Below are 14,034 nucleotides of genomic sequence, written 5' to 3' on the forward strand. Positions count from 1 at the left end.
ATTCGCTTGATTGAGTTAATTGTGTTCTTTGATGTCCATTGACTACAAAATTTGGGCACACCCTCGAATGTATAACTGAGAGTTTTCTGAATTTTTCGATAATCTGAAAAATCTTTTTCCTTGGAAATTTTTTGAAGATGTTCCAGCACCAAATGATATTTTTCAATCAAATTAGGGTTCGGACCTTTTCCGCTGTGATTACAATCTCTGAGAACATTTTCGTGATATTTCAATAAATTTAGTTCTTTCTGATCTACTCGCTTTTTGTTCTCTTGAATAAACCTCAGGAGGTCACGAAATTGTGCTTAAAGTTTTCGTAATTACTTGGTGATTCATTTTCGTGAAAGTTTTTTTAGATCTTCACGAATTAAGCTGGCGTTGTTGTTTAAAATTTCATCATTTAATTTCCAGTAACTAGGGCCGCGCTGATACAAGTTAGATGGCTTAACAAAAACGTGTAAGAGCAAATGATCAGAAATTGATATTTGAATGCTTTGCATAGAGTCATACTCTGTTAAGAATTTTATAAAAACATAATCTATGCGTGCAAAAGTTTTATGTTGTTTGTCATAATGTGTATAATCACAAAAATCATTCTTGAGTGCAAAATCAACAAAACCAAAACAATCAAGAATTTTTTCTTTGAGTTGGGTAAATCGTTTGATACGCGCATCATTTAACTTAATTATTGAAGAACTGTTAATATTATCATAACTCAGCGCATTAAAGTCACCCATCATGATAATTTTTGATTTATTAGGTAAAATCTGATGCTTAATTTCAGGGAATTCAAAGTTGCTCGGAATGAAATTGGGTTCGCATAAACATTGATAACAAACCAATCAAGTTTGACAAACTTTAACAATTGAAAACCGGTACTTGAAGCAACTCTTTTGCAGGACTCAAGTTTGATGACCATAACGTTAAGAAACTACCAGAATTATTTGAGCCCGGTATGAAATCGAATAAAACATTATATTTATCCAGTAAACTCAAATGTATATTTGTAAGTTTCGATATTTTTGCTTCCTGAATGCACAAAATGAAACTGGGCGATTTTTTTAAAACTTGGCATTTTTTGATAAGTGAGTGTAATTTAGCTGGATTTCCTATGCTAAAAATATTAACGGAAAAAATATCTGGTTTTTCGCACATAGAAATTTTGCTAAAACTTTCCTCCAACCAAGTCTTCTCCGTTATTTTTAGATTTCATTTTTGGCCCTTTCTTCCGTGTTAAAACTGACCAAGAGGTTGGTGAAGTTTCACGCTCTCTTTTTGTAAGCATTCTTCCGTCAGAGGAACATTTTCGTTTGTTATTTTCGATATTTAAATTGTCTTTTTTTTCTTTTGCAGAGTAAGAACGAAAATCTACGACCTGATTGTTGAGAACCTCATCCTTTTGTTTTTCTTCGCTTGGAGTTGCTGCACTGTTTGTTTTAGATTCATCAATCAAAACTCTAGATGGTGGTGCTTCAACATTCTTATCTTCTTCATTTTCGGTACCATTACAAAACTTATCGCTTGTTGTTTCGTCATGGTTTTTCTCGTCGCTGGCATTATTGGAGCTTGGTTTTTGTGGGTAGTGATTATTTGGATTATTGGTTATTTGGTTCCCTATGTTGCACCAATCATCATGATGATCTTTTTCTTGGCGTCCAGACATCTTGCATTTTTGACATTCATGTAGTGAAGGTATTTCTACACCTTCCCACATTTTGAAGCCATCCATTCTCGATTTGTAAGACCAGTCCTTCAGCTTTTTCTCTTGTTCTTCGTTTTGTATTTTAACTTCTCAAATTGCTCTTCCTGTGTAAACATACTGACCCGGTTCAGTTACGATACAGGTCTCACGTTGGAATATGGGGCTATGAATTATGTCTTCTGGCAATTGGAGAATTAATTTCGCTTCGATATCGTTGCATACATAAGGCAAGTTCGACAATTTGATTTTTGCTAGTTTAGGGTAAATGTTCTTGGGTCTATGAGACCTTGGAAAGCATCCAATGGGAAATACCGTCCTGTTAAGTAGAATGATTCCTTCGCTTTTGATGCTAGTAATGAATGGCTCCGCTTCGGGGGGAGCAATAACTGTCAGTGTATGAAGTTTGCGATCATCTTTCGTCACAGTTATTGTTTTTGAGATTGTCATCTTCTGTTGCATTGTTGTGGGGAATTGTTTAAGTATATCGGAAGCACAACTTCGATATGCCTGAGCCAGATTTTCAGCTGACTTTACTATTTCTCTCGAGAATGGGGGGATGATTTTGATTATTTGGATTTGTTTTGTTTCTGTCGTCGATTTGTTTGCTGTTAGCGCATTTCTGAAATTTGTCTCCGTTTCAATCAGCACTTCGTGAGTAATTGCTGGCTGAGATTCCGTCAGTTGTTGTTGACTCATGACTTGGTTTTACTCGATGGGGGGCAAAAAAAGCCTTCACCCGGAGATATACTTGAAAAAAAATTAGATTTTTCTCTTTCAAAATGTAGAAATCAGAAGGCAAAAACATCAACTACATTGCACGTTTTGACATTATTTTGATATGTTTCGCTTCTTGATTTTTCATAATAATTTTTCGTTTTGACATGCGCGGTCAAATTAACGCTTTTCGCCACCAATGCCGTACAAGTAATGTCTAGACACAAAAAACATATGAACGTAAGGGCAAATATGTCTTTACTCTTTCAGAAAATTGATAATCGAACAGTCAGAATAATAGAGACTTGTTAATTTGTTATTTTTCCGAACTAAGCTAACTTGATGAGCGCTCTTTTTACCCGAAAAACTTCGCAGGTAATGTTTTGCTTAAGAATAACTAAATTTTTTTGATCTTTGAAAAAAATGTTGTGTGATTCCAGATGTTCTCATGCTGAAATGCGAAACCAATAATTGTTCGGCCGCGAATAGTCTTGAATCTGGAATTGCTTCTTTAAGCGCGAGGAGTCCGTATTCTAGCAGCATACATTCGCCTAACAGCAACAGCAGACCGAACAATTTGATGAATCTGGGAAATGGGTTTTTCGCGAACTCAGCCAGTCAATTGCAAAGACCGCAGCCACCGCCTCTGTTAGGACCAGCTATAGGAAATATGCAAATACCAGTGTCAGGAATTTTGAACAACAGCAACATTTTGAAAACATCCCTTCTCAATACACCAAGCTCTGAAAATAATGCAATTGATTTGCCTGGATCTTGTGTACCAACAAAAGACTGCGAGACAATTGCTGCTCTGGATCTATGGCAGGAGTTCTGTAGAATAAACAACCTTGATGGTAGAAAACCGCAGCGAAGACGACGCCAGGCTTGTCAGAAAATAGAATCTGGTGGAAAATGCAAGATATGCAGCGATACAGCCACGGGATTCCATTACGACGTGTTATCCTGTGAAGGATGCAAAGGTAAGCTTTTTGTGCACCGTTAGGTTTTAGTTGTGAAGCTGGTACTACTATGATAGGCAAATCCCTAGTAAAATCTACTATGATAGACTGGTGCGGAGTAGGCAATTACACTGATGTCGCATGCAATAAATGAGATCTAAATCGTGCATGATTTATGCTTTTTAAATATCTCGCGACACAATGAATTAGAAAGTTTTTGATGCGGAGACTTGTAATTTTCGTACTGGTTATTTGAAGCAAATGGCTGGTCTCAACTTATTTTATGAATTTGAAATCATCGGTCGGGTTAATTTATTAATAATCTGGATCGAGTTAACATCCTCCCCCCCAAATAGACCAAGTTAAGATCCTCCACCCCAGCGCTGAATTTAAATTAAATTTGTTAAGCGCTGCATGTAAAATGCTCGATTCCGATTGACTGAGAATTCCCAACGTAGCGGGGAGGATGTTAACTTGGTCCAATAATCTAAGTTATATTTGTTAATTTTTATCTTGTACGGTGAGATGAGAGTGTTCTCGAATGATTCGCTGAAAAAACACAGTATGTTTGAAAATATACTAAGGCAAGTTCTTGAATCATAACTATCTAATTAATGAACAATTTGGGAGCTGAAGACGTATTTTTTTACAAGGGTCCGGCTTAATTTCAGCGACCCCTCTGTCAGAGTAGTACCGAAAAGCTTATTTCGAAAGTGTTATTTTTTCTAAAACCTCGTTTATTTGGAGGCAGGCCTCAAAAATTTACATATGGTCACATAATAAAGACTGTCCGAGAAATTATTTCATAAGTATAGTAGTTTTCAAAAATATGATTAATTCTACTTCACTTTCTTCGAGAAGATTTCAAAAGCCTTGTTGGGGCTATTCTATCAATTCAAGTTTCTAACAGGGCTCCCTAAAATGGCGATACAAAGGCCTCAGTGTGGTACAGATTGACGCGAGTTGCAAACATGTGATTTCAAATTGCTGCTAATACTTAGCTGAATAGACCTCTCAGCAAAGTTTCTGTCTTTGTTTTTGACCAGAACATGAAGTACTAAAAAGTTACATTATTAATTCGATAACAGTAGGCAAAAAGGGATTTTGTTTACGGGTTTGTTTTGCGTTAAAAAGGGTTTTCAATTTTCTTTTTTTTTATCGCGATAGTCAAGCAGAAACTAGCCGTAGATTGAACTGCTCTAAAAACTTGGAAATTGTCCATATATTAAAACATTTTTTGGGTTATTACAAAAGGCACAGATAAGTTAGTTTCGAGTAGTTTTTTAAATGAATGCCTGAAAGTTTTTAGTTGTGTATTTTTTTAATTCCTTACCGTCTGTTATGCGTTATGCTTCTTAACGAAGTTTTTGCGGATTTTTTTGGAAAGATTTCGACTTATGGACACAATTTAACGTTTTGTTTTTTTTCGATGTAAATTCTTTTTAGTTGTTTTATGTGAAGTTGATCTTGTTGTTGATCTCATTTGTTTCCGCCTATCTATGATGTTTTATTGTGGTTTTCGTCTGAGTTCGCTTCTGCTTGTGATTGTATTTTTTGAAATTTCCAAACAAAGTTTGCTTATTGTTCTAATAAAGTGGAAAGGATTTTTCGGGTGTGTTTTTAAGAGTTGATGAACGTAGTTTAGACTATAGGTCGTGATGAATTTTTTTCAGAAGTTTTTAGAATTTTTCAGTCTCAATTTTTGTTTTGGGGGTTTGATTTTCGATTTTATTTTAAGTTCATTTTAGTTCCTTGGTTAAAAGAACGCAAATTATCGAACAGCAAAAGTGTAAAGGTCACGGAAAATGCGATCGACTTGTAGTTTCGAAAATGGATTTTAGTTTTCAGATTTCACAGCGGAATAAAAGTTTATCTATTGATCCAGTTTTCTCAAATTGGGTTAATTTTATAAAAAATAGTGTCTATCATAAATTGTTCGTGAAATTCAAATAGTTTTCAGGCCATATATTGTTTTCTTCGAAAGTTGAAGTTATTCAAAAGACAAATCAATATTTTTTATGTTTCCTTGCGCTCATGACTCTTTTCGAACAGTCTGTTGGCCATGTTTCATTATTTCCAAATGTTCTTTAGCTAGGAGATTTTTCAGTTTTCGGACTTTTGTTCGTTTGCTTATTTTCAATTGTCTTAGTTTCCCCAGCATAGAATTTTCTGATTTAAGCAATTTTAACTATATTTGAAAATCTTTAGGATTTGTTTCTGTTATTGTGCAGATGAATGATTTCGATAAAGCTATTAGAAAACATCAAAGTTTGACGCGTTTCGATTTTATTATCATCATCAGAACTGAAAATCAAAAAAGGAACTGATTATAAATACAGACACTAAACAATGACAGAAACAAGTTACTAGCTGATATACATCAGAACATAGAAACAAGAAAAGCTCCGCCTAATTTATTTTGTAAATTTTTTTAAAGAATTTATTAATTCAATTCATAGAGCTACAATTTTTTATATTTGTTTACACAAGCAATGATTGTGCTATAGTATGAACTATCTTTTTTTCCAACCTAAGTCGCAAAAACTGTTGCCGCAAATATTGTTGCGATAAAATGTGTTCATTTTGAAAGTGTTCATTTTGATCAATAACCAGCTATTAAGTGCAGCCAATGCTAAGGATTTTAACACAGACTATTATTTTTCCGACTTTCGTAACGAAAGTAACGGAATATTTGTGCTCGGGGTGGTTTTTTTCTTCAGACAAATTTCGAATTTTTAACTAGAGATTTTTTTATCATTCAAAAAGTATTGTTGTCCTGGTCTTTCATTTGGAAAGATAGTTCACCTGTGATTATTTTTCGTAAAGTTATGGGAGTTTAAAAAATTGACAATTTGGGACAATTATCGCGGGATATATTTCGCGCTATTATCGCGTAAGCGGAGATTTAATCCGTCATAGAAATCGTTCCAAATTGGTTGAAGGAAGCTCATTTGCCATAATTGATTTGTTACTAGGAGCAAAATTTATCTCTTTATACTTAATATGGCGTGTGGGAGATGATTTTCACAAAAAAATCTATAATTAAAAAAGTTCATTTTATTTTCATTAAATTTAATTTTTTCATGTTATTACTGCTCCATAGACTGCTCTATAAATTGAGGCTTTTTTTCAGATTTACTGGTACTGCCAATGCGTCATAATTGGCATGCGTCTTTAAAGGAATTTTGAAGACTTAAGGTTTCACTCATTCAGTTTTTCCCAGTAGCGTTATCGGTCATCTTTTTGCTTGTGTATGCGAAGCTCAACTTTGCCTCTGTGTTTTATTTTGCTCTCAATCTCAAAAAGCAATGATGCCTAATGCCTAGAATCATCTAAATTTTATGATTAATTTTATAACAAAATTTTGAGAAAAAATGGGCCACGCTTTTCAATCAGACAAAAAAAAATACTTTTTTCAATCAGCGTGAAATTGGGCCGCTTTAACTGTAGAGGTTCGTCAACTAGATTTAATTTTGGTGAGGAAGTGTCGGCGCCAAAAGTCTGAATCTGATGTAATATCACAGCCGTTCTTACTACACAGTTTTGGGGAATAACCCTGTATATTGTAGCACGGTGTGCTTTTACTCGGAATAAATAGGCCGTAGTTTTCATTTAAGGTCTGTTGTCCGGAGTATATGTTCTCCTCAGAAACCACGCATTGAAGCGATAAGATTAATTTTTGTCAATGAAAAGCAGCTTTAGAAAACCTCCTTACTGGAAAGCGGGACTCATTACAAATTTTAAAGAACTATAGGAAAAGCTAATTAGATTATTGAACGAAGCATAATGACATTTTTAGGAGTAAAATTAGGCTCGTTCCTCGGTAGGCTATATGGTCTAGCTACTTAATCGTATGCCGAAAGAAGTATTAATTGGTATATCTATTTGATCGTTTCCCAGTTAAGTATTTAGTTAAGTTGGTTAAGTTAGCAGATGGCGAAAGAAATCGAGATGCAATAGATGTTAATTTAATTGTAATGTGGCTGGATGAGTTTTCACCAAGTTTTGAGGTCAATATGAGCGCTTGGATTTGTTGCGAACCTTACTCATGTATACATTCTATCGAGGTTGAATAACCCAGTTATTCGAATTACAATGCGTCCCGATTGTAAGGTTGTAAAAATCGATGGAAATCAAGTATTTCACTTAAAGAAAAAAAATGGGGCTGTCCTGTCGGTTCTTTACAGCCAAATTTTGAAACGGAATGTGAGAAATTCAGTGATGTTTTTTCCTTGATGCTGAATATTCAGGAACACTGGAACCCCTTAGAAATGACACGGCCTATAGTCAACATCAAGAGACACTGGTACTGTATTTTTATAGCTTTTTTTTCGTTTGTTAGATTTGTGTTTGGGCAAAGTATCAATGAGCGAGGTGAAGTCACTTACTTAGGCCGTGTGTGTTTTTTCGAAGATGTCTTGAAATTTGTTCACTTTTTTATTATTTTTCCGCAGTTTGAAGTTCTATTCAAATTTATTTGCCAAATGAAAAGGAAAATGAGGTAAATTTTAACAGAAGTGCGTACGATGCAAAAAAAAAATGTGATTGACTTATTGTTTCAAAAGGTATTTTAATTTTTAGATTTCCCAACGCAATAAAAATAAACTATTGATCCATTTCCTGAAATTTACTCCATTGAATTCACAAAATTTCTATCATAAAAGATTCTTGAAGTCAAAAGAGCACTATTGTGTTTGTTGAAAGTTTTAGCTGAAAGTTTTAAAAAGGCCATCTTTTTCTATTACATTGTGGTATTGATAGTTTTCCATATCTGTTGGATATGTTTATTATCTGCAGTTGATTTGTTATCCGCAAAAATCACCATATCATCAGGTTTTCTTTTACTCGGCATTATTTAAACCACGCCATTAAAAATACCAAACATTTTTTAATTTTCTTTTTTTTTCAAAATAGCAAACGTTTCTTTTCAACTGATTAGCTGTTGTCTCATTCTCTAGCTCATTCATCGTGGTTGTCTAAGCACGTAACGGCTAATAACGTTTGTCCAAACCGAACACATTGAATACGTCAACATTAGAAAACTTAAAAATGACACTTTTAATAAAACAAGACGATTTTTCTTCAGCCATATCTCACGAAGTTCTTCATGTTTGAGCCAACAGCTTAAAACAGAAATTCCGAAAGACTTGTTGTTTTCTTTGTACTTACTGTGTATGGTTTTTCTGTCTTTGCTGGTATAAAATTTAAAAATAAACACCGAGCAAAGCACTTGGATGAACGAATCATTTTATCATTAGTCCGACGGTCGAATCATTTTATGATCGAATTTGTTGAACCATGTTATAAAACATGTTATATCCTTGAGCTTTTTTTGAATAGAAACTTTTTCGAGTTTGAGGCGGCATTATACACGCCCAGAAAATAAACCGAACAAAAAATGTGCTTCTTAATAACGGGCTTAACAGCTATTACTATAAATCGAAAAGATTAACAGCTTTTCAACGTCTCTGATATTTTTTTCTGTAATGTTTTCAGGCTTCTTCCGCAGGAGTGTCACAAGCAACACTTTGAACAGGTGTGCGAGCAGGGCAGCGAGTGGGGTCAAGTGCGACATCAACATCTTCTACAGACGCAAGTGCCAGGAGTGTCGCTTCCTCTCCTGCCTAGAGGCTGGCATGCGACCCGCAAGTGAGTATAAAGTAGCACTAGAAACTAATACTAGAAAAGGAAATTCGAATGTCCACTGGCGAAGGGTAGTATTATATTATGAGGTCGCCTTTTGCTCTAATCTAAAGAGTTTTGCAATGGCGAGATTGGTGTGATTTATCAAATGGAGAATATGAACATTTGGGCTGAGTTGTCGAATTGTTCAAGTCCCAATCAGTGCTATATATAAGAGTAACAGCCATCTGCAGCTTGCTCGAACTACACACACAACCATCTGTCATCATTGTATGGGGCTAAATTTTCCTTAAGATCGAATCCCTTTAGATGTTACAGAATTTCCTTTCAAGAGAAATCTTTCATTGTTGATTTTGTTTGGTCTCCTTTTAGTTTATTGTTATTTTCAACTCTGTTTGCTATGTTTTTACAATAATTTCCGATCCTTCTCGATGTATTGTCCGACTACTCTCGTGTGTGTGAAGCATTCCTGACCTAACCGGTCATGATTGGAAGGGTCACAGTGTCATCCGCCTCCTCAAGATGGGACCGGCTGCGGCAAAATAAATGTCATCTCCCCCCCCCCCCATGAAATGAAAGGTCCAAGGTTGAAAGGTGGGAGTAGTTTGGGCGGGGGTTAATAAAAAAATGGGTTTTCTGCGCGATTTCAAGCACCTCAAAAGTGGGCCAATTGTGAAGATACTTATTCGAGTTTTTCTCTCGTGATACGGATTGAAGATTTTTCAAAAAAGCTCTCACAGCGGCTGGCTTAAGTTTTGTTCAGTTTTCATTAGGATAAGTTTGGATCTTCTATAGAAGCAACAAACATATCTGTTCTGAATAGTTCAATTCCGTTATTGGTTGTAATGTTTTCTATTGAAGTTATTAATCGGCATGGACAAAAAATCGTTCCCTCTTTTGACGTAAATGGACAAAGCCGTAGGTTAAATTCCCGTTAACTGCTTTTATATTTTTGCTTCTATAATTAAAAATTGAATCGTAGTGGTTTCATAGAAAAAAAATTTGGCGCAATAGAAAATTAAGTTTTCTGGTCAAGTGCTAAAATTGATTATTCCTTGGTGAAGGGGAACTTTTTAAAGTAATCCTTGTACAAAAATCGTCGAGTTGAAAAGAGTTCAGTTGCGACATCGTTATGACAAATGATTTTTTGCCGGTGCTTAATTGGATGTAAAACTTGTCAATAAGAAAGACGACATTCTGCCAATTATTTTCGGTAACAAATTAGATGTTATTTTTTGCTGCTGAAATATAAAGGTGAATTTTTTGTGGTAAGATAACAGCTAAATTACATGTATATTATTAAATAGTTCTAGTCTAACTAAAAAGTGTAATAAAATGGTTTGCGGCCCACAGTTAGACCTCTTGTTCGTTTTTTTTCTGACGAGTTTGAAATTAAAAAGAACCAAATTAGAGCTAAAAAGAACCATTTTGTTGAGAATTTTCAGCACCGTTCAATATTTCAAACAAAGGTTGTCTCAGTATTTAAGCTGGAAGGAACAAAATAACAACTCGTTCTTTTCCTCTGGTATTACAGGTTTATATTACCTTTACAGGCAAAACTATTCTTTTTCCTAAAAAAAATCATTATTTCGGAAAGCTATGAAACACCCGTTCAGTTTTATACTGAAAACAAAACAAAGTTTCTGTTTCTATTTTGATTGAGTTTTAATTTTGAAGAAAACTGAAATGTGAAAGTTAAAATTTTAAATGGACATCAATACATCCACTTAAATCTGTATTTTACGATGTTTGATTGAAAATCGAAATTGACATCAGAATATATAATCGATGCTTAAAAGAAGAAGACATTTTAATCTATATTCTGATGGACTCTGAAGCTATTCATGTGTATTTTTTACTCAACATTCTTTTAAGGTTATCAGAGAATAAGATAGCCAAATTAGGATATTCCGTGTTTACATAAGCTAACAATGTTTTTTGGCCAGCTTGTGGATGAAGAAGATACAATTTTTTCATCTACAAGGAAATTAAATATTGCTGACATCTTAGATAGTTGTCTGTTTTTAAGCACGCTGAAAGGAATGCGTGCATAAAAATTAGACTGAAAAATGACCGTCTTTGCTGTTTTGAAACTGAGATATGAATTATAGAGGCTCTGGTGCGAGCTTGAATTAGAAAATTTAGGTTTTTTCGGATGGCCAGTATTTGCGGAAGGAGCCAGCCAACATATCTTAGCTGAGAAGATAAAAGGGATAAATTGATGAAAAATTCAGCGGCCGGTGTCCCAATTGTAAAACCGTAAAGTGTAGGAAGGGAAATGAGAATGACATGCTAGGAACACCATCCATAAATTGTTTATTAAGGTCTGGAAATTTTAAAGACCACTCTTTGTAGTTTAAGCGGAATATATCGAGCCAAGTCATGCAAGCAATGAAGAGTCGCCTAGCAGAAGACTAAGATTCTTTGAGTTGTGTTTCTGAGAGTAGCTCGAAATATATTATGCTAGCCGAAAATGGGAACTTTTAGGAAACTGAAAATGCAGCTCTGATTTACCGTCTTTGTGGTAGTATGTGGAGTTTGGACCGACCGACTAGCCTGGTTGAGCAATAAATTGAATGCTGATGGATGATTTAGTTTGCTTTAAAAATACTTTGATGCAGAGTCATGTCCTGTTTCACTTGAAGTCTCGGCTGGAGTGTTAATGAATGACATTTAATTACAAATAATTTCTAGAGAGTATTCTAGGATACTCCTGTCGAGTTATAGTCAAAAAAAGTTTACAGAAAATCTTCGTATATTAATGAGAGCTCAGGCATTTCGATAGGTTAAGCCACAGGTTTTTTTTTGTGGTCAGAACATAGCTGCCGTTTACCTTTTTTCTTTTTTCACATCACGTTTCTCTTGAAAAAAAAAACCATTGAAAAAAATTCTTGAAATAAAATTGTCATTTTCTTGGTTTCTTTGTCGTTTTACACTATTTCAAAACAATTTTTGATATATCAAATCGGACTGTTTTCACCAAAACGGGTTCTTCATAACATTTTTGATCAGAGTAAGGAGTTTTTGCTCTTTGCGAGTTTTTATCAACACAATTTGAAAGTGCTTAATAGCGACTCAATTTTAACGCTAATTTCGTTTTTCTCTTAAATTTTTCATTTTAGTGATTGCTAACTAGTGATTTTTTGTTATATCAATTGACCTATTTAAGTTATATATGTCACATCACATTTCTGATACAAAATAAAAGTTAATGATGGCTACGCTTTGTAGTACAGATTTCAGAGAAAAATTACCACCCCAAAGTTCTAGGATTGGTCTCATCTCTAAATAAGGAGACGTTAAATTTCAGGTCAAGGGAATAGTTCATTCAATTTGAAAATGGTGAAAATCGGTCGTTAGTTTGAGATTAAAGTTAAGTGACAGCCATTCTTTGCATGCAAATGGTTACTTGAAGTTCAAATATCTAAGGCCAATTTTATTATTAAAATCATGTTTCAAGTTCTTTTTTATGCTGTGCAATTTTAAACATAGCGAATTCAAGTCATTTTTTCAGGGCCTCAATTTCGGATTGAAAATTTAAGAAAAAACTTTTTATGGGGTCAATTTTAGTAAGTTCTTTTCAGCATTAATTTGAAGCTAAAATAAAAGCTAGACATTTGGTGTGGTGTTAAAATTTGGTCTCTCCTTTTTAAGTATTGTTGAGGAAGCACGTCGCATTTTTGGCTGGACATTGAGTAAGGTGTTCCGGCGTAAAATTGGGTTGATCACAATTATAGCATCTTCTAGAACCACCCCCTCTCATCTCCGCTCGTCCTCTGAACGATCCACGGCCGCGCTGTCTATTGTTTCTGTATCCTCCTCGGATTGTTCCCACCGGTTCCGTTTTGATCTGAAACGCTCCATTTCCACCGGTGGTGCCACTAGTTGTTGCTCCCCCGGTTGCCGATCCGTATGACTTAGCATATTTGTATCCACGTTCATATGACAGTGCAATAAGGTACACCTCCTCTGGTGTCTTCGTCGAGCGGCATAACTCATTTTGGGCCTCCCTATTGTTCATGTTTACAATGAACACATCCCGCAGAATTCTGGTCTCCAACGTTCCAAAATTACATCGGGCGGCCAGCCCGCTTAACACTGAGTGGAACTGCTCCAAGGATTCTCCTATTTGTTGCTTCCGTGCCAATAATTGGAATGTTTCGTAAGTTTCATTCAGTTCCTTTTTAAATTCCGTTTCGATGGTATCTAATACTCTAGAGTACCTTGTCGTAGATAAATCCAGATGTGGTTTCCTCTTATGTAGCTCGTCTTGTCCTTTCTCCCCCAGACACAAATACAAGTTGGAGATAAGTGTTTGCTCCGACGCCAGGCGATTCTTTCCGTCTACCTCCTACGGTAGTGCTGTAACCTGCGCTGTGGTTAACGTACTGGCATAATAAAAGTTATTCGGATTTAGACCATGTTTTGCCACCATCCCCCATTGAAAACGATTAAACCAAAACTCCCATAGCATTGGTGGCTCTGCGAACGTCGAGGACCAAAACGATTTAATCCCTAGTGGGTTTTTTTCCCCGCTTTGGCCTGCTTGCTGCGCCATGTGAAAATACGGTTTCGATAGTTCAAATTTATCCAGTGAGATAAGTAACCGTATGTTAGAAAGTTAGTCGGAGACAATCAATTGGCGGTCATCCAAAGGTGACCGACAAACTCCGAAGGTTAAATACCAGTTAGCGCCAGACAGATAAATAAATTAAGTAGCACAACTAGAAATGGAACATGAACTAAATTTAGATACTATGACAGTTTTTAAAAGATAACGCAAATATACGAGTTAACAGGTAAAGTTTTAAATCATGATGCAAAGTTTCAAAGCTGAGCAACACAACGATAAATCTATTGTCACTCTTTCTATGAAGAAACTGTTTATTTTTTTCTGGCTCGATTTTCCATTTAAGAGGTTTCGGTGATGATTTCTTTGATTTTTCTAATTCATTTTCCAAGTGGACGGATGAATCAAAATGGCTCTAAAGTGGATCTCGACTTTGTAATTCGATT

At 35.2% G+C, this 14,034-nt stretch overlaps 1 protein-coding gene across 1 annotated transcript in view; it reads left to right on the forward strand.

Annotated features, from left to right (window-relative positions):
- Positions 1-2,661: 2,661 nt before the first annotated feature.
- LOC134851513 (uncharacterized) overlaps positions 2,662-14,034 on the forward strand; it is a 46,208-nt gene continuing 34,835 nt past the window's right edge. Inside the window, exons 1-3 of the mRNA XM_063867636.1 lie at positions 2,662-2,791; positions 2,857-3,396; positions 8,872-9,024. Of these exons, the coding sequence (XP_063723706.1) occupies positions 2,865-3,396; positions 8,872-9,024 (685 nt within the window). The 5' untranslated portion in view covers positions 2,662-2,791; positions 2,857-2,864. The remainder of the gene's footprint in view (positions 2,792-2,856; positions 3,397-8,871; positions 9,025-14,034) is intronic.

This window comes from Symsagittifera roscoffensis, chromosome 7 (assembly GCF_963678635.1).
Source record: "Symsagittifera roscoffensis chromosome 7, txSymRosc1.1, whole genome shotgun sequence".
Taxonomy (NCBI): Eukaryota; Metazoa; Xenacoelomorpha; order Acoela; family Convolutidae; genus Symsagittifera; species Symsagittifera roscoffensis.